This window comes from Hyla sarda, chromosome 10 (genome assembly GCF_029499605.1).
Source record: "Hyla sarda isolate aHylSar1 chromosome 10, aHylSar1.hap1, whole genome shotgun sequence".
Lineage (NCBI taxonomy): Eukaryota > Metazoa > Chordata > Amphibia > Anura > Hylidae > Hyla > Hyla sarda.
The window spans coordinates 22,341,215-22,365,309 of record NC_079198.1 but is presented as its reverse complement, the minus strand read 5'-3'; the positions used below and the strand labels follow the sequence as shown (position 1 = coordinate 22,365,309).

General features: G+C 41.5%; 1 protein-coding gene across 2 annotated transcripts in view; it reads right to left on the bottom strand.

Moving 5' to 3' along the window:
* The window catches only part of RIC8A (RIC8 guanine nucleotide exchange factor A), a 52,930-nt gene that overhangs the window by 6,475 nt on the left and 22,360 nt on the right, over positions 1–24,095 (bottom strand). For both annotated transcript variants that reach the window (XM_056541939.1, XM_056541940.1), the window contains exons 3-7: positions 16,731–17,345; positions 8,760–8,854; positions 7,378–7,528; positions 6,616–6,711; positions 4,360–4,504 (exon numbers count right to left, since the gene is read on the bottom strand). In XM_056541939.1, coding sequence (XP_056397914.1) covers positions 4,360–4,504; positions 6,616–6,711; positions 7,378–7,528; positions 8,760–8,854; positions 16,731–17,345 — 1,102 coding nt within the window. The remainder of the gene's footprint in view (positions 1–4,359; positions 4,505–6,615; positions 6,712–7,377; positions 7,529–8,759; positions 8,855–16,730; positions 17,346–24,095) is intronic.

The following is a 24,095-nucleotide window of genomic DNA, read 5'->3' as shown; positions in this document are numbered from 1 at the left end:
AAAAAAAAAAAAAAATGATTCCTCAAAACCTGACTAAACTGTATCAAAACGGGTGTACAAATTTTATTCCGTATATGGATTGAAAAATTATGTCCGGTTGCATCCGTTTTTACGAAAAAAAACAAACAAAGTTTTTAACTTTTCACTCCATTATGAATAAAGTTTCAATTGTTTGATTGAAATTCCAAGAAAAAAAACTGTGCAAAGTCAAAAACCGTATGAAGGAAACCGGATGGAACTGTACGCACATACTGTTCTGTATGGTTCCCATGTTAAAAAAAAAACAAAAAAACGTATGCGTTTCGATACGGTTTTTCACCCGGACCAAAAACCGTGGTAGGCTATGGTTTTGGGTACGGGGGAAAAAAAAACTGACAAAACCGTACAGGATGCAAAACGGACACAACCGGATGCATCTTTTGGCATACGGTTTTCAATGGAGAGTCAATGCATACGGTTTTTAATACGGTTCCGTACGCTTTTCAAGTTGAAAATGTATACGGGAACTGTATTGCAAAAACGTGGTGTGAACCCGGCCTAAGGGCTGGTTCACATCACGTTTTCTCCCATACGGGAGCGCATATGGCAGGGGAGAGCTAAAACCTCGCGCTCCCGCATGCCTTTCTATGTGCTCCCGTATGTAATTCATTTCAATGAGCCGGCCGGAGTGAAACGTTGGGTCCGGTCGGCTCATTTTTGCGCCGTATGCGCTTTTAAAACCGGACATTAAACCGTGGTTGACCACAGTTTTAGGTCCGGGGAAAAAGCGCATACGGCGCAAAAATGAGCCGACCGGACCCAACGTTTCACTCCGGCCGGCTCATTGAAATGAATGACATACGGGAGCACATAGAAAGGCATGCGGGAGCGCGAGGTTTTAGCTCCCCCCTGCCGTATGCGCTCCCGTATGGGAGAAAACGTGGTGTGAACCCAGCCTAAGACGGCCGTCTCAGCTGTTTTCAGCTCTCTGGTGGCCACAAACAGGCTGGAGATAGCTGGGAAGCCATCTTTTTTGTGGACAAACCCCATCAGGGAGAACTTTTGCTATGCTTTTTGTTCACGACTTTGAGCTCTCCCATATAGGACACATCGCCACCTTGTAGCATTTGAATCACAAATAATACCTTTTACCTTCTTTTAGCACATCCCAATTTGAATTCAGACCAAACAGCAGACCCTCTAAACACACATAGACCTCATCCTAGCCCTTTATTGAGGCTCCAGATCTGATTGACCCTGTACATAGGCCCCAATACGAAGCCGCCCTATATACAGACCGTAGACTTGAACCCCCTGTATACAGAGACTCCTTTACAGACACTGCGGAGAGTCAGGATGTTGACTACGGAGGTGCCCAGTAGCAAAGGGAAGTTAAGGAGTGGGGAGAGGAAAGTATGTTACATGAGATCCCCCTAAATATGGTACTAGTACATTCTTGTGTAAATATACAAAAAGTGGGGGGCTCAACCAAAAAGGTCAAAAGTGGGTGCTACCTTTAAAACTGCATTACTACAAAAAAAGAAAAAACACTATAAATTGGCGCACACCATATCAACATTGTACGAAATCTTTATTGAAATAATGCACAACATACAAACAGACAGCTCTCTAAAACCCATTTAAAAATCACTCCAAAAACAGAGCACATTTCACAACCCAAAGGGTTGGGTAATGTATTTCAATAAAGATTTGGTACGACATTGATATGGAGTACGCCAATTTATAGTGTTTTTTTCTTTTTCTTCTTTTTTTGGTGCAAGTATATTCCTACTAGCTGAGTACCCGGCGTTGCCCGGTTTTTCCTACCAAATCCTTGTGGGGGAGGAAAAGCAACATAGGAGGAAGTATTTGTCCTCCTATCCCGCCCTCCTATCCCACCCTCCTATCCCACCCTCCTATCCCACCCTCCTATCCCACCCTCCGGTGGGGCTGAGCTGTGATGAAGAGATTGTAGGCTGAAAATAGAAGAAGGAGGCATGGTTTTGTGGAAGTGGGCATGACTTGCAAGCCTGACCAATGCACAAAAGGGGTAGAATATAAAAGGGGTGTGGATTAAATTGTGGGTGTGGCATGTTGGTGGGTGTGGCCAGACTGACGCACTCACCAGGAGATCCATAGACTTGCATGAGACTTTAAACAAAAACCCTGACCCTCACAAATGGGGGTGGGTAGGGGTTAATTTATCTATCCTAAGTTTGTAGTTGACATTTATGTAACATGTGGCCAAGTTTCATGTTAATATCTTTAGCCGTTTGTACGTGATGCTGGAACATACACACATACACACGAGTTTTATATACACAGTCATGGCCGTAAATGTTGCCACCCCTGAAATTTTTCAAGATAATTAAGTATTTCTCACAGAAAAGGATTGCAGTAACACATGTTTTGCTATACACACGTTTATTCCCTTTGTGTGTATTGGAACTAAACCAAAAAAGGGAGGAAAAAAGCAAATTGGACATAATGTAACCAAACTCCAAAATCGGCCTGGACAAAATTATTGGCACCCTTAACTTAATATTTGGTTGCGCACCCTTTGGAAAAAATAACTCAAATCAGTCGCTTTCTATAACCATCAATAAGCTTCTTACACCTCTCAGCCGGAATGTTGGACCACTCTTCCTTTGCAAACTGCTCCAGGTCTCTCTTATTGGAAGGCGCCTTTTCCCAACAGCAATTTTAAGATCTCTCCACAGGTGATCAATGGGATTTAGATCTGGACTCATTGCTGCCACTTCAGAACTCTCCAGCACTTTGTTGCCATCCATTTCTGGGGGCTTTTTGACGTATGTTTGGGGTCATTGTCCTGCTGGAAGACCCAAGATCTTGGACACAAACCCAGCTTTCTGACACTGGGCTGTACAGTTCGACCCAAAATCTGTTGGCAATCTTCAGATTTCATGATGCCTTGTACACATTCAAGGCACCCAGTGCCAGAGGCAGCAAAACAACCCCAAAACATCATTGACCTCCACCATATTTCACTGTAGGTACTGTGTTCTTTTCTTTGTAGGCCTCATTCCGTTTTTGGTAAACCGTAGAATTATTTGGTTTACCAAAAAGCTCTATCTTGGTCTCATCTGTCCACAAGACATTTTCCCAGAAGGATTTTGGCTTACTCAAGTTCATTTTGGCAAAATGTAGTCCTCCTGGGTCTCCTGCCATAGCATTTCATTTAAATGTCGACAGTTCGCGCTGACACTGATACTCCCTGAGCCTGCAGGACAGCTTGAATATCTTTGGAACTTGTTTGGGGCTGCTTATTCACCATCCAGACTATTCTGCGTTGACACCTTTCATCAATTTTTCTCTTCCGTCCACGCCCAGGAGATTAGCTACAGTGCCATGGGTTGCAAACTTCTTGATAATGTTGCGCACTGTGGACAAAGGCAAATCTAGATCTCTGGAGATGGACTTGTAACCTTGAGATTGTTGATATTTTTCCACAATTTTGGTTCTCAAGTCCTCAGACAGTTCTCTTCCTCTTTCTCATGCCCATGCTTAGTGTGGCACACACAATGCAAAAACTTAGTGAACTTCTCTCCTTATTATCTGCTTTCAGGTGCAATTTTTATATTGCCCACACCTGTTCCTTGCCCCAGGTGAGTTTAAAGAAGCATCACATGCTTGAAACTCTAATTTTTCCACAATTTAGAAAGGGTGCAAATAATTTTGTCCAGCCCATTTTTGGAGTTTGGTGACATTATGTCCAATTTGCTTTTTTTCCTCCCTTTTTTGCTTTAGTTCCAATACACGAAGGGAATAAACCTGTGTATAGCAAAACATGTGTTACTGCAATCCTTTTCTGTGAGAAATTTCAGAGGTGCCAACATTTACGGCCATGACTGTATAGATAGCTCAACCATCAGTTTATTAACCCTCTGCTGACCACGCTTTACAGCGAGATGCTGGTTTTAGTACAGTCTGTTCCTGTCAGCCTTTATAGGTAATCACATGTGAAATTTATTTTATTGTTTCATCTTCAAATAGACGTGAAAAAAATATGCCCCTTTGTGATACTACACTGGCCAGCATGGAACTAAATGTTCCGAATGCTGTTTTCGTGCTGCGGGGGTCAGCCACACCCCCCTCGTGACATCACAGCCACACCTCCTCAATGCAAGTCTATGGGAGGGGGCGTGACAGGCGTCAAGCCCCCTCCCATAGACTTGCATTGAGGAGGTGTGGCCGTGACATCACGAGGGGTGTGGCTGACCCCCGCAGAGCGAAAACAGTGTTCGGAACATTTAATTCCACACTGGCCAGTGGAGTACTCCTTTAACACAATGTGATTAGAAAATAGTACTTTGCCACAAAACCCCAGATTGAAGGGAGTAAGATTCTTCTGTCACTCACCATTTTCCTTACAAAGGACAAAAAGGAATTCTGCCGCACAATGCTTTACATCTGTGTCTACGTGGGTCATCAGACGGACCAGCTTATTGCGCAGTGTATTTCCAACCTCCGGGCGGTTCTTTACATCTCTCAGAGGAGGTAACACCTGAAAGTCAGACATCCGGGTAAAGACTATGAAGCCTACAGAGTGAATCAACCTTGCTAAATATCAGAGAACTGCTTAAAAGTGGTAAATTACTTCTATTAAAAAATCTTAATCCTTCCAGTACTTATTAGCTGCTATACACTACAGAGGAAATTCTTTTCTTTTGGAATTTCTTTTTTGTCTTGTCCACAGTGCTTTCTGCTGACACCTGATGCCCGTATCAGGAACTGTCCAGAGCAGGAGAAAATCCCCATAGCACACCTATGCTGCTCTGGACAGTTCCAGACAGAGGTGTCAGCAGAGAGCACTGTGGACAGGACAAAAAAGAAATTCAAAAAGAAAAGAACTTCCTCTGTAGTATACAGCAGCTGATAAGTACTGGAAGGGTAAAGATTTTTAAATAGAAGTAATTTACAAATCTGTTTAACTTTCTGACACCAATAAAAAAAAAAAAAAAAAAAAAATTATATTATAATATATATATATATATATATATATATATATATATATATATATATATATATTCCACCGGAGTACCCCTTTAACCCCTTAACGACACAGGACGTAAATGTACGTCCTGGTGAGCTGGTACTTAACGCACCAGGATGTACATTTACGTCCTAAGCATAACCGCGAGCATCGGAGCGATGCCCGGATCATGCGCGGCAGGTCCCGGCTGCTGATCGCAGCCAGGGACCAGCCGGTAATGGCGGACATCCGCAATCCCGCGGATGTCCGCCATTAACCCCTCAGATGCCGTGATCAATACAGATGACGGCATCTGTAGCATTGCGGTCACTAAAATGGATGATTGGATCGCCTGCAGCTTCCGCGGCGATCCGATCATCCAGCACGGCAGACGGAGGTCCCCTCACCTGCCTCCGCTGTCTTCCGGGAGTCTTCTGCTCTGATCTGCCTTCCCGCAGACCAGAGCAGAAGATGACCGATAATGCTGATCAGTGCTGTGTCCTATACATAGCACTGAACAGTATTAGCAATCGAGTGATTGCTATAAATAGTCCCCTGTGGGGACTATTAAAGTAAAAATAAAAGTAAAAAAAGTTACAAAAATAAAGTAAAAAAAAAAATGTGAAAAACCCCTCCCCCAATAAAAACGTAAATTGTCCCATTTTCCCTATTTCACCCCCAAAAAGTGTTAAAAAAATAATTTATATACATATTTGGTATCGCCGCGTGCGTAAATATCTGAACTATTAAAATAAAATGTTAATGATACCGTACGGTGAACGGCGTGAATGTAAAAAAAAAAAAAAAGTCCAAAATAGCTGCTTTTTTATAACATTTTATTCAAAAAATTTTTTGATAAAAAAATGTATTAAAAGTTTTATATAAGCTAATATGGTATCAATAAAAAGTACAGATCACGGCGCAAAAAATGAGCCCCCATACCGGAGCTTATACGGAAAAATGAAAAAGTTATAGGTCTTCAAAATAGGGGGATTTTAAACATACTAATTTGATTAAAAAGTTTGCGTTTTTTTTTTTTAAGCGCAACAGTAATAGAAAAGTATATTATCATGGGTATCATTTTAATTGTATTGACCCAAAGAATAAAGAACACGTCATTTTCACCGTAAATTGTACGGCGTGAAAATGAAACCTTCCAAAATTAGCAAAATTGCGGTTTTCTTTTTAATTTCACCATACAAATAGTATGTTTTTGGTTGCGCCATACATTTTATGGTAAAGGGAGTGATGGCATTACAACAGACAACTGGTCGCGCAAAAAACAAGCCCTCATACTAGTCTGTGGATGAAAATATAAAAAAGAGTTATGGTTTTTTGAAGGCGAGGAGGAAAAAACTAAAACGTAAAAATAAAATTGTCTGAGTCCTTAAGGCCCAAATGGGCTGAGTCCTTAAGGGGTTAATGCACTCACCCACTGAGTTCTCCAGAAAAATGCTCAAAGGCTAAGAGAGGAGGGTCCTGAATGTGGGGATCACTCTTTTAATCTAACACAGTTTTTAAAAATGTCTTACTATAATATACAGGTATAATGGTACAGTAGTCCTCCCATAATGCCCCACTGGCCTGTAATTAACAGGTTGGGATCAATGATCTTGGTGGGGAGTAGTTGGTTTCTCTCTCACCTTCGCCCGGAGGAACTTTCGAGTCTCTCGATGAACACGTGAACTTTCAGTAAGGAGATTCAAAACAGGAGTCAGCGTCTCACGCAACTTGTGGCCCTACAGAGACAAAAGTGGAAAATGACAAATTCTAAAAGATACAGAACTGGTGAAAATGTGAAACAGACGGAGAAAAACAAGGACAGATGGTTATAGAATTCATGATATTTAAAGGAGTACTCCAGTGGAAAACTTTTTTTTTTTTAAATTGACTGGTGCCAGAAACTTAAACAGATTTGTAAATTACTTCTATTAAAAAATCTTAATCCTTCCAGTACTTATTAGATGTTGAAAACTACATAGGGAATTTTCTTTATTTCAACACAGAGCTCTCTGCTGACATCACGAGCACAGTGCTCTCTGCTGACATCTCTGTCCATTTTAGGTCCAGCTGTCCAGCACAGCATATGTTTTCTACGGGGATTTTCTCCTACTCTGGACAGTTCATAAAATGGACAGAGATGTCAGCAGAGAGCACTGTGTTCCAAAAAGAAAAGAATTTCCTCTGTAGTATTAAACAGCTAATAAGTACTGGAGGGATTAAGATTTTTTAATAGACATAACTTACAAATCTGTTTAACTTTCTGGCACCAGTTGATTAAAAAAAAAAAAATAAAAAAAATAAAAAAAATGTTTTCCAGTGGAGTACCCCTTTAAAAGGCCCAAAAAATTAAGAATAAATAAATAAAAAAGCCCAAAAGAGAGAACAGTTCCCTTTTTACTGACCCTGTCCAACCTCCTGTCCAGGAATTGAAGAAGAACCTCCACAGTATCCATATTCATTCCCATGTACTCCACAGAGCCGAGTTCCACCTTAGGGGTTAGCAGAACGTCAAGACACATCAGGGGCAGGTTCACCAGAAGATTCACTGTGTGTCTGTACAAGAATATAGAAGGGTAATGTATGTAGATTTATACTTTAAGATTACAAACTAAATTTACACTATTTATAGTACACAAAGAAATGTAGATAAACTGCACTCACCATTAGATGCGGATAAAAATCTTCAATGCTTTATTGAGTTTCTTAAAATATATTCATGTCGGTAGGTGTGCTACGCACACCTACCGACACGAATATATTTGAAGAAACAATAAAGCATTGAAGATTTTTATCCGCATCTAATGGTGAGTGCCGTTTTTCTACATTTCTGTGTGTACTATAAATTTTCTGGATAAAGGTCGCTTCTCCCATGTGATGGAATATGATTATTTAATAGAGCAGCGCGTTTCGATACCGAACTGGGATCTTCATCAGGCATACATGAACAGAAGATAAAAGTACAATATATACAATTCGTAATAGGTACTTCCGGGTTATAGGTAAAAGCACCGTGTGCAAAGGAACAGGTAAAAAAAGGCGGGACCATGTGCAAAAGCACCTGTAGTAGTAGTTGAATGACGATTACTTACACAAAAGAGTATTTGCATAATAAAAACAATGAATTATTAGACTGGTTAAAGGGTACCTTTCATCAAAAAAACTAAAAAAAATTGATATATTATAGATTAATCTATGCAGAATAACTTTCCAATAGCATGTCATTGAAAAATATGCTTCTCTGTATATATTTTACCACTGGGGGTCTCCCTACCAGTCCTGGCCGCAAGCATTTTTTTTTATTTTTATTTTTTTTTAGATTTCAGACTCATGCTGGAGTCCTAAATCTCAGACTGCAGCCGGGACACAGACAAGCTCAGCACTGCTCCCTGCTACTTCTCCTGATGCTGTCTTCCTCCCCTACCCCCTCCTTTCCTACTCCTTCCCCTCCATTCTTCCCTACCTTCCTCATCCTGTTAGTGTAGCCCTGTTCCTCTTTCTGTTAGTTTTGTCTTGTAGAGAACTGTTCTTTTCTGTCTTGTAGGGACTGATTGAAAGCAGAGTACTGTTTGAGAGATGCCTGTAAAATTCCTTGCTCAGCCGTCCTACTTCCTGTCTGATATTTTCCTGGTGCCTATTTCTGACTCATGTTTTATGTGAGTATATATCTTACGTTGTTTTATTCCTGTACAAAAAAACCTCAATAAAAATGTACAGTTAAAAAAATTTACTCCATAGTGAAAAATTTTGCAAGAAAAAGCCTGTGAGTGCCATTCCCCCTGCTTACCCATGGAATTCCTCTGTCCTGTCTTCTCCATCACTTTGCCTCAGTAAGCAGTGCCTAAGAATAGCTGCCAGGTGGCGATAGAGAGCTGCATCTTCCTGCGATCAATAGGAGAAAAATTTGGTAAAAATTAATTGACAGGAAAGAAAAGGGAGATAAAAGTGGCAGAATAATACATACCTACCTGAATTGCGCACATTTATACGTGTGAATGTTAGTAAAAATACCTTTGTAAAACAGGTATCACTATCTTTAATTTACTTTTGAGCTTTGAAACATGCATAATGACCTATGGACACTGTAGAAGGTTAAATTGAATTACAACAGGATTAGACTACAGTCAGATGACACCAACATTAGGGGTACTCCACTGCTCAACGTTGGGAACAAACTGTTCCACCAGGAGCTCGTGATGTCATAGCCCCGACCCCCTCAATGCAAGTCTATGGGAGGGGGCGTGCCAGCTCCAGCGTTCTGAACACTTTGTTCCAAACTCTGAGCAGCAGAGTACCCCTTTAAAAGACAGCAAGATATATGATCTACATGCTAAAAATAAGAGGTGCTAATAGTCTTAATCATCAGAACATGGACTAACACATCCACTGGCAAAAGAAGTGTAAGTGACAGTAAAGAAAAGGGGAAATGAAACAAAAACTAGGCTGTAAAAGAAAAGAAAGTGTGTGTGTGTATATAGAAATTAAATCCACTGCCCTTAGTGATAATGAAATGACTCTGCAGACCATGCCCCAAACTACACAGCAAAGCAAATTGTAAAAAAAAAATATATATATATTTCAACTTATCGTGTGTACTCCAATGGTTAGTGTAAAAATATTTTTTGTTATTAAAAGGGTAATTTGATGAAGACAGCCTCTGAAAATTAGTCTTAGGTTTGGGATTCATGAAGACAGCCTCTGAAAATTGGTCTTAGGTTTGGGAGCCCCCTTCCCCCCTCCCTTTCATAAACCAGCCATAGGCACTCTAAGCAACTTCTTTTGGCAGACTGGGCATGACCATGTCTTACTATAGGTTGACCTTTCAAATCAATTGGTGCCATCTATTACTCCATTATCCTTGCCTACCAGATGATGGCCAGAATAAAGGAGCCATAGCCACTGCGGTCAGAAGATCACAAGGTTGTGTTTAGGAGAAGGGTTTGTCCTTTATCAGGAAACTGCATATTAGAAAAGTGATTTAAAAAAATCTCATTTTATTATAGTTCAGCTCATGAGATTAAAGGGCACGAACCGCCTCATTCTGTGTAAACAAGAAGAATTCCTCTTTCTCTTGACGTCCAAGCAAGAAACAAAACTGAAAAATCTTTGAAGTGAGAAGAAATAGGAACTACGAAACATTTCCTCTTCTTTAAAGTTCCTGGTCAGTTCAACAGAGTTTATAGCAAGAACCGAAACAAGCCCTAAGATTATATATATATATATATATATATATATATATATATATATATATACATACATACATATATATATATACATATATATATATATACACATATACACTTTTTATACTTTTGATATTTTAGTCATTCGGTTATAATTTGAAGGCATTTTGGAATATATAAATAATACAGGGTGAGCTGCACCTCAGAAATATGAAGAGGTGGGTGCACGCAGCAGCTGGTCCCAGGTCCGTAATGCTAGATGAACAGATTTGCTGCAGCACACGAGGTAGTGACAAGTGGTTTATTTCATTCCAAATTGCTACGTTTCAGCCGCGCATGCGGCCTTTTTCAAGCACAAGTGAACAGTGACCATGTGCTGCAGCAAATCTGTTCATATATATTATATGCAAATTAGCTCATTACATCACCTTTTCAGGCAATGTTCCCTGGTATCAGCTTAGCTCCAGTTACGGAATATAAAAAGCTTATCGGGATTAATGCCAAGCCAGAACTCTCTCTCCAGAAGGAAAGAGTACCCATCTGCAGACAGCTGTTTCGGGGTACTTGCCCCTCGTCAGTACAGAGCAGGGTGATCTGGCTTGGCTGAGATGAGGGGCCTTAGACCAACTAAACGGGATGAGTATTTAACTCAGGGAGAGTTCACCACTCCTGGTGTGACGGAGCTTTCAAGGGCCACCAAGCACTCCGGAGTGCTTAGTGGCCCTTGAAAGCTCCGTCACACCAGGAGTGGTGAACTCTCCGAGTTAAATACTCATCCCGTATATATAATTTTTTTTTAGTGATTATATCCTCAGGATAGACCATCAACACTGAGCCAGCAGTTGTTTGCCATTCACTTTAATAGTAGCTTTGCTGCTGGAAAACCCTGTAAAATAATGCTCCATTTTTATGCCAATCACTTTTATACATGCGGGAGAAGGGTATGTATAAGGGCTCGCTGACACTACGGAAAATCAAGGAGGAATCTGCGCAGATTCCACCTTGAAGCCCACTCCTATCAGCGATTTCCTCATGGGACATTTCCAACTAGGATAGAAATCCAGTTGCAAAAGCCCGTTAAAGGGGTACACCGGTGGAAAACATTTACATTTTTATTTTTGTAAATCAACTGGTGCCAGAAAGTTAAACCGATTTGTAAATGACTTCAATTAAAAAATCTTTACCCTTCCAGTACTTCTTAGCAGCTGTAATGCTACAGAGGAAACGCTTTTCTTTTTTTGTCTTGACCACAGTGCCCTCTGCCGTGTCAAGAACTGTCCAGAGCAGCATAGGTTTGCAATGGGGATTTTCTCCTGTTCTGGACCGTTCCTGATACGGGCATCAGGTGTCAGCAGAGAGCACTGTGGACAAGACAAAAGAAATTCAAAAAAGAAAAGAATTTCCTCTGTAGCATACAGCTGCTAAAAAGTACTGGAAGGGTAAAGATTTTTTTTTTTAAATAGAAGTTATTTACAAATCTGTTTAACTTTCTGGCACCAGTTGAGTTAAAAAAAAAAACCTTTAAGTCAATGGAGCTTTCAATTTCGTTGCTAAGGGCTCTTTCACACTTTCGCAGAGCACTGTTAAAGGGACTTCCATTGTCTGAAATTTTTCTCCCGCTACCTCCTCCAAAATAACGGACACCTGATGAACCCCATGCAAAGTCAATGGGATCTGTTTGGACCTGTTGGTGCCCATTGTGCTTCGGCCCATTCAGGGTCTGTAAAGCACAACAAAAAAAAAAGCCTAATGGACCACGGACCTGACCCTTAAAGGGACGTGGTTCTGCCGAGGCTGGAAACATTTTCTGCGGCGGCGCACAGTGCAGCAGAATCCCATTGAAAACACCGGATTCTGCCATGTAAACGAGGCCTAACTGATCAAGCGAGGAAAACTTCCAGGCAGAAGACTAGGAAAGCTGAATGACTATCCAACTTTCCCAGTGTAGCGAATAAACCTTCTTTCAAAAACATTTTTCCATTAGTTTTTCTAGAAAACTAGGCAGATTTTCCATGCACTATTGCAGGAGCTGCTGTAGAGGATTTAATAGTGGCAATATAGCAGCTTTCCCTGGTTGTCCGATTTGGGCAATTTAGCAGGAGGGTGATCATAGAGAGTCCTAATGATAGGCTGCAATCTTTAGTTTCCTGCAGCACCCCTACAGGGGAAAGAGAGTATTACAGGGAGCCCATCAAAAATCAGTGGGTTGTTATTGTAATGTAGCGATTCCCAACAAGGGTGCCTCCAGCTGTTGTAAAACTACAACTCCCAGCATGCCAGGACAGCCTTCGGCTGTCCTGGCATGCTGGGAGTTGTAGTTTTGCAACAGCTGGAGGCACCCTCGTTGGGAACCACTGTTGTAATACATAAAATTACATCCCTGGTGGACAACCCCTTTAAAGATTACCATTAGAGATGAGCGAATTTACAGTAAATTCGATTCGTCACGAACTTCTCGGCTCGGCAGTTGATGACTTATCCTGCGTAAATTAGTTCAGCCTTCAGGTGCTCCGGTGGGCTGGAAAAGGTGAATACATTCCTAGGAAAGAGTCTCCTAGGATTCTATCCACCTTTTCCAGCCCACCGGAGCACCTGAAAGCTGAACTAATTTATGCAGGATAAGTCATCAACTGCCGAGCCGAGAAGTTCGTGACGAATCGAATTTACTGTAAATTCGCTCATCTCTAATTACCATAATGGATGATCACACTATATTCACTTTAATACACTTTCGGTGCTCTTACTACTGACCTCTCATAAGAGGGTTTTCATTAATAAGAGCAATCACACCACTAATTTGTGTAATTTACCCACATCATTTCCAGTGAATTAAGTGCGCGACATGGCAGTACACAGGGCTCTTATAGCAGCGGTATGGGCCCTGCCATAAATAGGCCATCTATCAAGGATCAGTCATGGAGATGCAAGATTAGTTATGAATGATTTCTTTATCTCCGATTTGCTGTCAGTGAATGGCGGCATTCTAAAAAAAAAAAAAAAAAAAAAAAAAAAAAAATATACGAAAAAACAAAACAAACTAGACTAACATACTTCTCACAGCACAGGGTTTGCTCCAATGGCATCCAGTATAGGCAATCCTCTGTGAGCCAAATACATCAGCAGCTTAAGCCTTAAAAGGGGTACTCCGGTGGAAATTTTTTTTTTTTTTTTTTAAATCAACTGGTGCCAGAAAGTTAAAGGGGTATTCCAGGCAAAAACTATATATATATATATCTAAACTGGCTCCGGAAAGTTAAACAGATTTGTAAATTACTTCTATTAAAAAAATCTTAATCCTTCCAATAGTTATTAGCTTCTGAAGTTTTCTGTCTAACTGCTCAATGATGATGTCACGTCCCGGGAGCTGTGCATGATGGGAAAATATCCCCATAGGAGCTGGACAGCTCCCGGGACGTGAGTCATGAGAAAGCAGTTAGAAAACAGCAACTCAACTTCAGAAGCTAATAACTATTGGAAGGATTAAGATTTTTTAATAGAAGTAATTTACAAATCTGTTTAACTTTCCGGAGCCAGTTGATATATAAAAAAAAGTTTTTGCCTGGAATACCCCTTTTAAACAGATTTGTAAATTACTTCTATTAAAAAATCTTAATCCTTCCAGTACTTATTAGCTGCTGAATACTAAAGAGGAAATTCTTTTATTTTTGGAACACAGAGTTCTCTGCTGACATCATGCCCACAGTGCTCTCTGCTGACACCTCTGTCCATTGTAAGAACTGTCCAGAGTAGGAGAAAATCCCCATAGGAAACATATGCTGCTTTGGTCAGTTCCCAAAATGGACAGAGATGTCAGCAGAGAGCACTGTGCTTGTGATGTCAGCAGAGAGCTCTGTGTTCCAAAAAGGAAATAATTTCCTCTGTAGTATTCAGCAGCTAATAAGTACTGGAAGGATTAAGATTTTTTAATTGAAGTAATTTACAAATCTGTTTAACTTTCTGGCACCAGTTGATTAAAAAAAAAAAAAAAAAAAAGTTTTCCACCGGAGTACCCCTTTACGTCAGTTTGCTAGAATGTATCAGTTTATGGAAGAGGGGACCTCCACCGAAAGGTTTGGGACCTCCACTGATCATGAGAACGAGCCAGGAGAAGTTTGCGCTCAGCGCATTCTCTCCCAGCTCAGTGTCATGTGATCGAGATGATCTCGATGTAAGTCTATGGAGTGTGTCTTGATCACATGACACAGAGCAGGGAGAGGAGTGCACAGCAGTGCAGACTTCTCCTGGCTCGTTCTTCTGATCGGTGGAGGTCCGAACATTCAGACCCCGCTGATCAAAACTTTCGAGATGTAGCTAGGACATGTTAAGTTTTTTTTTTTTGAGTGACAGATTAAGGAAACAGCCAGGTTTAATTTTTGTCGTTTGTTTTTTCCCTTTTATATTTCCATTCACCGAGCCAAATGAGGAATTGTTTTTTGCGCAATCGGTTGTACTTTGATTTTTTATTTTTTTTTAAGTTAAAGCTTTTTTGTAAAACAATTTGTATGCTTAAAATTGTTCTTTTCTGAGCTCTTTCTTTTTTCCCCCATATAAGTGGCTGTATGAGGCCTAATTTTTTGTCCCATTATCTGTAGTGTTTATGGGTACCACCTTTGCATATATGTGACTTTTTATTCAATTTTTTTCTAGGATGTGATATGACCAAAAATCAACAATTTTGGACTTTATTTTTTACTTCACTTTTATGCAGTTTACTGTGTGGGATCATTAACATTATATTTTAATAGACATTTCTGAATGCTGCAATTCCAAATATGTTTGCTTCTTCTTTTTTTACTTTATTTATTTATTTTTATTTGTAAAATGGGAAAAGAGGGGGCATTAATCTTTATTGGGGGAGGGTCTTATTTATATATTTTTTTTAAAACTTATTTTTATGTCCCCACGGGGGACTATTTATAGCAATCTTTTGATTTTTGTTTTTACTGTTCAGTGCTATGCATAGGCAACGCACAGATCAGTAGTATCAGCGATCTCCTTCTATGGTCTGCCACACCATAAAAGGCAGACCATAGAAAAAGATCGCCAAAGTCCGACATAGAGCAGGTGTGTGGAGCTCCAATTGCCATTTTGACTCATCAGACCCCCGCAATCTGGCTGGGGGTGGTCCAATGAGTCTTAACATAGGCTGCAACTGCTATAGGGGCCGTGATCAGTATTAATCACAGCATCTAAAGGGTTAATGGTGGACATAAGAGGGATCACTGATGTCCGCCATTACCGGCGGGTCCCTGGCTGCTGACAGAAGATGGGACCCGCTGTGCATGAAGTGATCTCAATGTATGTCCTGGTACGTTAAGTACCAGGGCACAAGGATGTACAATTATGTCCAATGCAGTTTTTTAAACACAGAAGACTTTCTAGACCAGATATAGATGCTGGAAACGCTTAACTGGAGGAAGTACTAGGTCTGATAACAGAATTGGGGTGACAAATAATATGGCTGCTATTACATCTCCACCTGTGGGTGGCCATCATTTATATATTGAGTAACAAGGCAAATATGCTAAACTATGCAAAAGGGGCTATAAAGTTAGTGTAGTTAATAATATAGTGTCTGTACCTGTGTGTGACGGTTTTCTCACAATTCTTATGTGATTTTCACTCCAATATTTATTTTTACCAGTATACAAAATGACTGTTGTCTCAGATTTTCCCAGGTTGCAATGCGGCCGAGACCTGACATCACTAGTCAGCTGATGACAGGGAGCCTGTCTGCTTCAATGGGTGGAGCGATCGCTTGGTGGGAGAGAGATCAATCTGCAACTAATGCAACAGTTGTAGGCACCCTGATTGAAAACCACAGGTCTTTTGAATGGATGCAGCTCATTTATGTTTCAATGGGTGGGGTGGAAGATGTGTGGGAGGGAGGAAAATGGAATTATGGGATTTGTAGTAAAAAAAGAAAAGTCAAACAGGAAATACCAGTTCACAAAAAGCTAGCCCCAGCGTTATGGTAATCTCACAACACAGCTATTTAGCCCCAAGAGAAGCGCAGATCCTTCCTAAACATGTCCATTACCGTCTGGCAGGTACGTACTGAAATCCCCTTATGGTGAATAACCCCTTTAAATGTTCAGGGCCTGACTGAAAACGAGCGGGAGGAGAACGGGGCTGCCTCATGCTCCTCTCCCCGTTCTGTGTCAATGAGACCTGGACGGCCCCATAGAGTTGCATTGAAAGATTGTCCAGGTCACGTGACACAGAGTGGCTAGTTATCGTGATCAGTTGGGGTTGGACTCAGCGCCACCCCAATCAACTGGACTTTCATTGTGTAAGAATAATACTTTTATGGATATTTTCAGAACACTGAAAATGGTTCCTTTTACCAAGTTGGAAAAAAAAAAAAAAAAAAAAAAAGGCAAAAAACCATGACCAGTATAACATCTGTAAAAAGTGAAAAATGACTACTAGGGTAGGATCACACATGCCGTAGTCTGCTGCATATTTGCTGCTGAAGATTTTCCTACCCATTGAAAATCAGCTACAGAAAATATGCAGGAAAACACAGCATGTGTGACCCTACCCTTACTATGTAAAATGTTTTAAACACTTACCTCATCAACTTCCCTGCGGCTGATATCAAAGGTGATATTAAAGAGAGTCTTTAGGATTTCCATCACTCTTTCAGTTTCTTCTTTCCCTAAAGGTGGCGCTAGACGATCTGTCACCACCTCGTAGATGTCGGACCATTTCAAGGCCAGAGTGCTTTCCAAAGCATCAGTTAGCAGACTGACGCCCCTTAACTCTCGGGCGAGCTGTCTCCGTACATCCACTCTGAGGGCTGTGAGAAGGAAGAGCAAGCGCAAGTCGAAGAACTTGCTTTCATGAGACGACCTGGTCTCATTGTAAAGCTTGAGGCGGCGAGCTAGGCCGCACACCAGACGCAACTCAGTGGCCACTTCTTGGGCCTCGACACTGTTGTAAACAATATTGCAGAGACCCTTCAGAGCTTCCACTGCACTCTCACTGTCCGGGATACGAGGCACCTCCACTTCATCGAAGTAGTCCAGACCTGCATATCTGGCCAAGATTTGCATTGCAGAGCGACTGGTAAAAGGGGCCAATCCGTACTTGTCACGGGAAAGAATGCGGATGGTTTCTAGACAGGCTATCTGGCAGGAAGGTTGCAAATCTCGCTCCAGGAACTTGATCACCACTTCTCCAAGTTTCTAAAGCAACAAGAAACAGAGCAGAGGAGTGAGCAAAAGAGCATCAGACATAGTCATTAATACAGCAAGGTTCTATACAAGGTCTGGGAAGTTCTGGTTCAGCTGAAAGTAAAAAATCTGACAGGCAATAATACTTCATGGGAGAAAAATATGCATATAACCTCTCAATAAGAAAGAAGAAAAAACTGGTTCACATGGTAGCTACCTATAGATGGCACTAGAGGATGTCTGGCTCCTTGAAGTACAACTAGCAAATTAAAGGAGTACTCCAGCGCAAAATAACTTATCCCCTATTCAAAGGATAGGCGATAAGTTAAAGATCGCGTGGGGTCCGAGCGATGGGGCCCCCTGGGATCTCCTGGACTGGGCCGCGGCAGTCTGCAGGAAGTGAAGTTTCGTCCCCAGCAGAAAGCCGTGGCAGACACTCCATCTATCTCTATAGGATTCATGAAGGGGGGGGGGGGGGGGTGTCGGCCGCCACATCATGGGGGGACAGAAAGCCCCCATTCCTGTATATTGCTGCGGCCCCGTACAGAAGATCGCGGGGGGCCCGAGCGCTCGGACCCCCCGCGATCTATAACTTATCCCCTATCCTTCGGATAGGGGATAAGTTATTTTGCACTATATATGTCCTTTAACCAAACTAGACAACAATATGTACAATATCATCAGTACAGAGCACAGCACTGGTTGGCTACATGAGTAGCATTTTCTTCCTTATGGAGGTGAACTAATTTGCGACTTACCATGGAGTATTGCAGTCATAAAGGGGTACTCCGCTCCAGACATCTTATTCCCTATCCAAAGGATAGGGGATAAGATGTCCGATTGCGGGGTCCTGCCACTGGGGAACCCCTCGATCTCCCTGCGGCTTTGTTTAGATCATCGGGTGCATCCCCGGAGGCTCGTGACGTCACGGCCACATCCCGCTCATGATGTCACGGCCACGCCCCCTCAATGCAAGTCAATGGAAGGGGGACGTGACGGCCGTCACGCCACCTCCCATAGATTGCATTGAGGGGCGTGGCCGTGACGTCACTAGCAGGTCGTGGCCGTGACGTCACGAGCCTCCGCCCCGCATCGCCAGTCATCCAGCACGGAGCAAAGTTCGCTCCGTGCACCAGATGTCTGGGGTGCCGGAACATAGAACGCGAGGATCAGACATCTTATCCATTTAGATGTCGAGGGGCAGAGTACCCGTTTAATATCTCGTCAATGAGTGCCATTACCCCACAGAGATGCATCATTACCACTGTCTGTATTGACATGGAGCAAGACCCCAGAACAACCTCTTACAGATTGGTCTGATTGGATGAATATCCTTAGTCATGTTTCAATGCTCTTTTATGGGACAAGTATTATCGTACAGGGGAGCTACCTTTAAGTAACACTAGAAATATAGCTTTGAAGCTTCTGTTTGGAAGACAATGAATATAATATATTTTTAAGGACCATAAATACATGAAAACAGAAAGACACAAATTTCATAAATATCAAACAATATCAAACAAGGTGAGCATATCCCATTAAAGGGGTTATCCAAGAATAGACAAACACAGCTAAACCACTCCAGGTCGGGTGTGGTTTTACAACTTGGCTCCATTCACTTCAATGGAAATGGAGCTTCAAAACCACACCCAACCTGGAGACAGACAGGGAGCAGTTTTTGATAGAAAGTAGCTCTGTTTTTCTATCCCCGGATGACCCCTTTAAACGGGTACTCTGGTGGAAATTATTATTTTTTTAAAATCAACTGGTGCCAGAAAGTTAAACAGATTTGTAAATTACTTCTATTAAAAAATCTTAATCCTTCTAGTACTTATTTGCTTCTGAATACTACAGAGGAAATTCTTTTCTTTTTGGAACACAGAGCTCTCTGCTGACATCATGAGCACAGTGCTCTCTGCTGACTTCTCTGTCCATTTTAAGAACTGTCCAGAGTAGGAGAAAATCCCCATAGCAAACATATGCTGCTCTGGACAGTTCCTAAAATGACAGAGGTGTCAGCAGAGAGCACTGTGCTCGTGATGTCAGCAGAGAGCTCTGTGTTCCAAAAATAAAACAATTTCCTCTGTAGTATACAGACCCTAAAAAGTACTGGGAAGATTAAGATTTTTTTAATAGAAGTAATTTACAAATCTGTTTAACTTTCTGGCACCAGTTGATTTAAAAAAAAAAAAAAAAAAAAAAGTTTTCCACGGGAGTGCCCCTTTAAAGCCAGGGGGTTTGCCAAATTTAATGTGTGTATACCCATCTTAACACTTTAGGTTAACAGCTTAAATGAAAACGGTTCACCCACACTAAACACACTGGGTTATAGTGTGGGTGAATAGGAGTCCAATGAAATGTCACTTACTAAAATACGTACCTTAGGTCCGGAGATCTGTCCCACCAAAGATCCGCTGCTATATTCTATGAGGTCCGTGCTGGAGGCGGGCCCCGCCGGCTCAATTAACATATTTATTGTCTGTGACTCCAGGTTGTAGCCTTTGCTTATTACCCTAATTCTCCTATCTGGTCACCTCATATTGACTGAAGAACTTCATAAACCCATATATATCATTTACCGCATCTCACCTGTCGCAGTTTGACATCCTCATCCTTTGCATAATCAGAGTCATAGTCAGAGTCTGACTTGGGGGCCCAGTCGCGGAATTTCTTTTTCCTGAACTACAGGTATGAATAGGAGTAAAAATAAAGATGGAAAACAAAAGTGGATTCAGGGGAATGGGCAGCAACAATAGGGATCTGGTAATAGCTCTAAAATAAAGGAGAACCCCCCCCAATAGCTCTACTATGGCCCCTACCTATTTGCAAGGGCTTGGAAATTGCACATAAAAGCACGGTAGACAAATTAACTATGGGACAAATAGTAAGCACAGTGCACATGGTTAACAGCAAAATAGTCACATGTAATTCTACTGAAGCAATAAATGCAATGCAAATTAACTTTATTTAAAAAAAATATAAAAAAAACGCAACATTTTAAGTTCCATTAATAGTCATCAGCTGGTCTAGGCTATAGTGTCAATCCAATAAGGTAGAAGCCAATTTTCTTCATGCCTTCCCAACTCCAAATGTGGAATAAATCCCAGAATCTACTAACTATAAACCTGTAATGTTATTACTCTCCAGAAATGTATCCAGGCCCCTCCTGATGTCACCATGACCACCTCCTCCGGGAGAGAATTCCACAGTCTCACTGCTCTTACAGTAAAGAACCCCCGTCTGTGCTGGTGTAGAAACCTTCTTTCCTCTAGACGTAGAGGATGCCCCCTTGTTATAGATACAGTCCTGGGTGTAAATAGATCATGGAAGAGATCTCTGTACTGTCCCCTGATATATTTATACATAGTTATTAGGTCTCCCCATCGTTTTTCTGTAGTAAAAAAAAAATCTTTCTGGGTACTGTAGTCCTCCCATTCCCCGTATTACTCTGGTTGCCCGTCTTTGAACCCTCTCCAGCTTCACTACATCTTTCTTGTACACTGGTGCCCAGTACTGTACACAGTATTCTATGTGTGGTCTGACCAGTCCTGTACGCAGTATTCTATGTGTGGTCTGACTAGTCCTGTACGCAGTATTCTATGTGTGGTCTGACCAGTACTGTACACAGTATTCTATGTGTGGTCTGACCAGTACTGTACACAGTATTCTATGTGTGGTCTGACCAGTACTGTACACAGTATTCTATGTGTGGTCTGACCAGTCCTGTACACAGTATTCCATGTGTGGTCTGACCAGTCCTGTACACAGTATTCCATGTGTGGTCTGACCAGTCCTGTACACAGTATTCCATGTGTGGTCTGACCAGTCCTGTACACAGTATTCCATGTGTGGTCTGACCAGTCCTGTACACAGTATTCCATGTGTGGTCTGACCAGTCCTGTACACAGTATTCCATGTGTGGTCTGACCAGTACTGTACACAGTATTCCATGTGTGGTCTGACCAGTACTGTACACAGTATTCCATGTGTGGTCTGACCAGTACTGTACACAGTATTCCATGTGTGGTCTGACTAGTGATTTGTACAGCGGTAGAATTATTTCCTTGTCGTGGGCATCTATGCCCCTATTGATGCACCCCATGATTTTATTTGCCTTGGCAGAAGCTGCATGAAACAGGTCGCTACAGTTTTATTTACCCTCGACAAAAAGTCCTCTTACATGTCAGTCGTCCCCAGTGTTTTCCCATTAAAGGGGTACTCCACTGCTCAGCATTTGGAAGAAAATGTTCCAAATGATTAGGTCCGGCACCGGGATCTCGTGACGTCATAGTCCCGCCCCTCATGACGTCACACCCCACCGCCTCAAAGCAAGTCTATGGGAGGCGGCGTGATGGCAGTCACGCCCCCTCCCATAGACTTGCATTGAGGCGGCGGGGTGTGACGTCATGAGGGGCGGGGCTTGACATCACGAGCTCCCGGCTCTAAGCATTCGGAACATTTTGTTCCAAACACTGAGCAGCAGAATACCCCTTTCAGTACATAATCCTAACCTCTGGGAAAATTAGCATTTTTGTCTAATAATATACATTACAAGGTTTCTTATATTTACTTTTACTATTGATCCATGCAAATTGTCCAAAAAACAGTGCCTATTTAAATAACCCAAAAAATAAATAAAAAAAAAGGGGCATTAGATAAGTTACAAGCAAGACAACCAAGTCCGATAACTTATTCAGTAGTCGTGTGGATGAAGAATCAGGATATCCTAGATACTGTACTTCCAAAACTTTACCATACCCTTGTATGAAAGCCGAAACCTAGTGTAAGCAGGAAGTGCTCATCATAGGTATAAGAGTCTGTCAATGCCATATTCTAATATAAAGTCTTACCAGAAGCCCAATTACATTGACTATTACCAATAATCCCTAAGATTCTCATGGGAAATATTAACTTTTATGAATTATGTGGAATTTCCCTAAATTTTCAGCTTACCGATAGAATGTATGCAGTGGCTACAAGGCCTTGTGGTGACAGGTAAGAGTTCCTAATACTCAACAAAGGGGAATTTCTTCTCTCAGTGGGGGACACATAGTTGAGCAAAATTAAAAAGGGGTATTCCATTAATTTTTTTTTATTTGACTATGCTACAGCGATCTCATTTGGTCTCAAAAAACAGTGCCCCAATTGTCTGAAAAAAGTCAGGTATAACATTCTTCAGTTTCCTACAATTGGACTAAGCTTCTAGACACTTGGGACACTTTGAAAGTGGAACTTTGAGATTAAAAGGGGTATTCCAGGAAATTTTTTATTTGACTATGCTACAGGGGCTGTAAAGTTAGTGTAGTTCATAATATAGTGTCTGTACCTGTGTGTGACGGTTTTCTCACAATTCTTCTGTGATTTTCACCCCAATATTTATTTTTTATCAGCATACAAAATGACTGTTGTCTCAGATTTTTCCCAGGTTGCAATGCGGCCGAGACCTGACCTCACTAGTCAGCTGATGACAGGGAGCCTGTCTGCTTCAATGGGTGGAGGGATCGTTTGGTGGGAGAGAGATCAATCTGCAACTAATGCAACAGCTGTAGGCACCCTGATTGAAAACCACAGGTCTTTTGAATGGAAGCAGCTCATTTATGTTTCAATGGGTGGGGTGGCTGATGTGTGGGAGGAAGGAAAATCGGATTATGGGATTTGTAGGCAAAGCAGAAAACTCAAACAGGAAATACCAGTTCACAAAAAGCTAGCCACAGTGTTCTGGTGGACTCACAACATAGCCATTTAGCCCCAAGACAAGCACAGATCCTTCCTAAGCATGTCCATTACTGTCTGCCAGGTACGTACTAAAAGTCACCTTATGGTGGAGAACTCCTGTGCACCTTTTTAGTAAATTTTGAGCAACTGTGCAAACAATACACCAAGCAAAACAGGGTAAAATCTATTCTACCTTACACCAACATTGATAAATATCCCCCAGTGAGTCGACTATGTGTGTTCTTTTATTTTATACATAAACGTAACGTGAACCATAGCAGTAGAGTTTTTGCTGCTCCTCTGACCCCACGTATACTGAGTCAGCCGGATTGATATTATTCACTGCCTCTCAATGACCACAAAATAAATGTTCCTCATACAGAAGAATGGATTTGACTTTAACTAAATCTTCAGCTGACGCACATTTTGCATTGCCAAGGGATACGAATCTCATCCTTCCCAACCCCGGGGATAATTATGACGACATGGCTTTGCGATCACAGAGGACGCATCTCAGGCAGCATCGGCTGGAATAAAAACACAGCGTCTGTTCTGTCTCATAAGCGACAGTCTACTGCTGTGGGTGACAATGGGGTGACGTGTGAACACGTCTGTATAACCATATCAAACCCTGGTGTAAAGAATGCTACCTCCTGTCTACGGCATTGTAACACCGCACTATGCGTATACCACTACCATAACGTCACCCATCAGTGTACATGCTTAACCCCTTGGAGATGTCGGTAATATTTGTGCTTTTGTTTTTCCCTCTCCTTCTAAAATCCACAATTTATTTATTGATGTATTTCTATCCACAGAGCTTTATGAGGGCCTTTTTTGTGGAAAAATAGTGGTCTGAAAAACAAAATAAAAATAAAAAACCATTTGTGAAGTGATAATGGGAAAAAAAATCTTGCAATTCATATTTTTTTGTAGAGTGGGGGGTCTGTTTTTAAAGGCGTTTTCTTTGCGGTTAAAATTATATGTTTGCTTTATTTTGCAGGTCAGTATAATTACAATGATGCCAAATTTATTTAGTTTGTATTC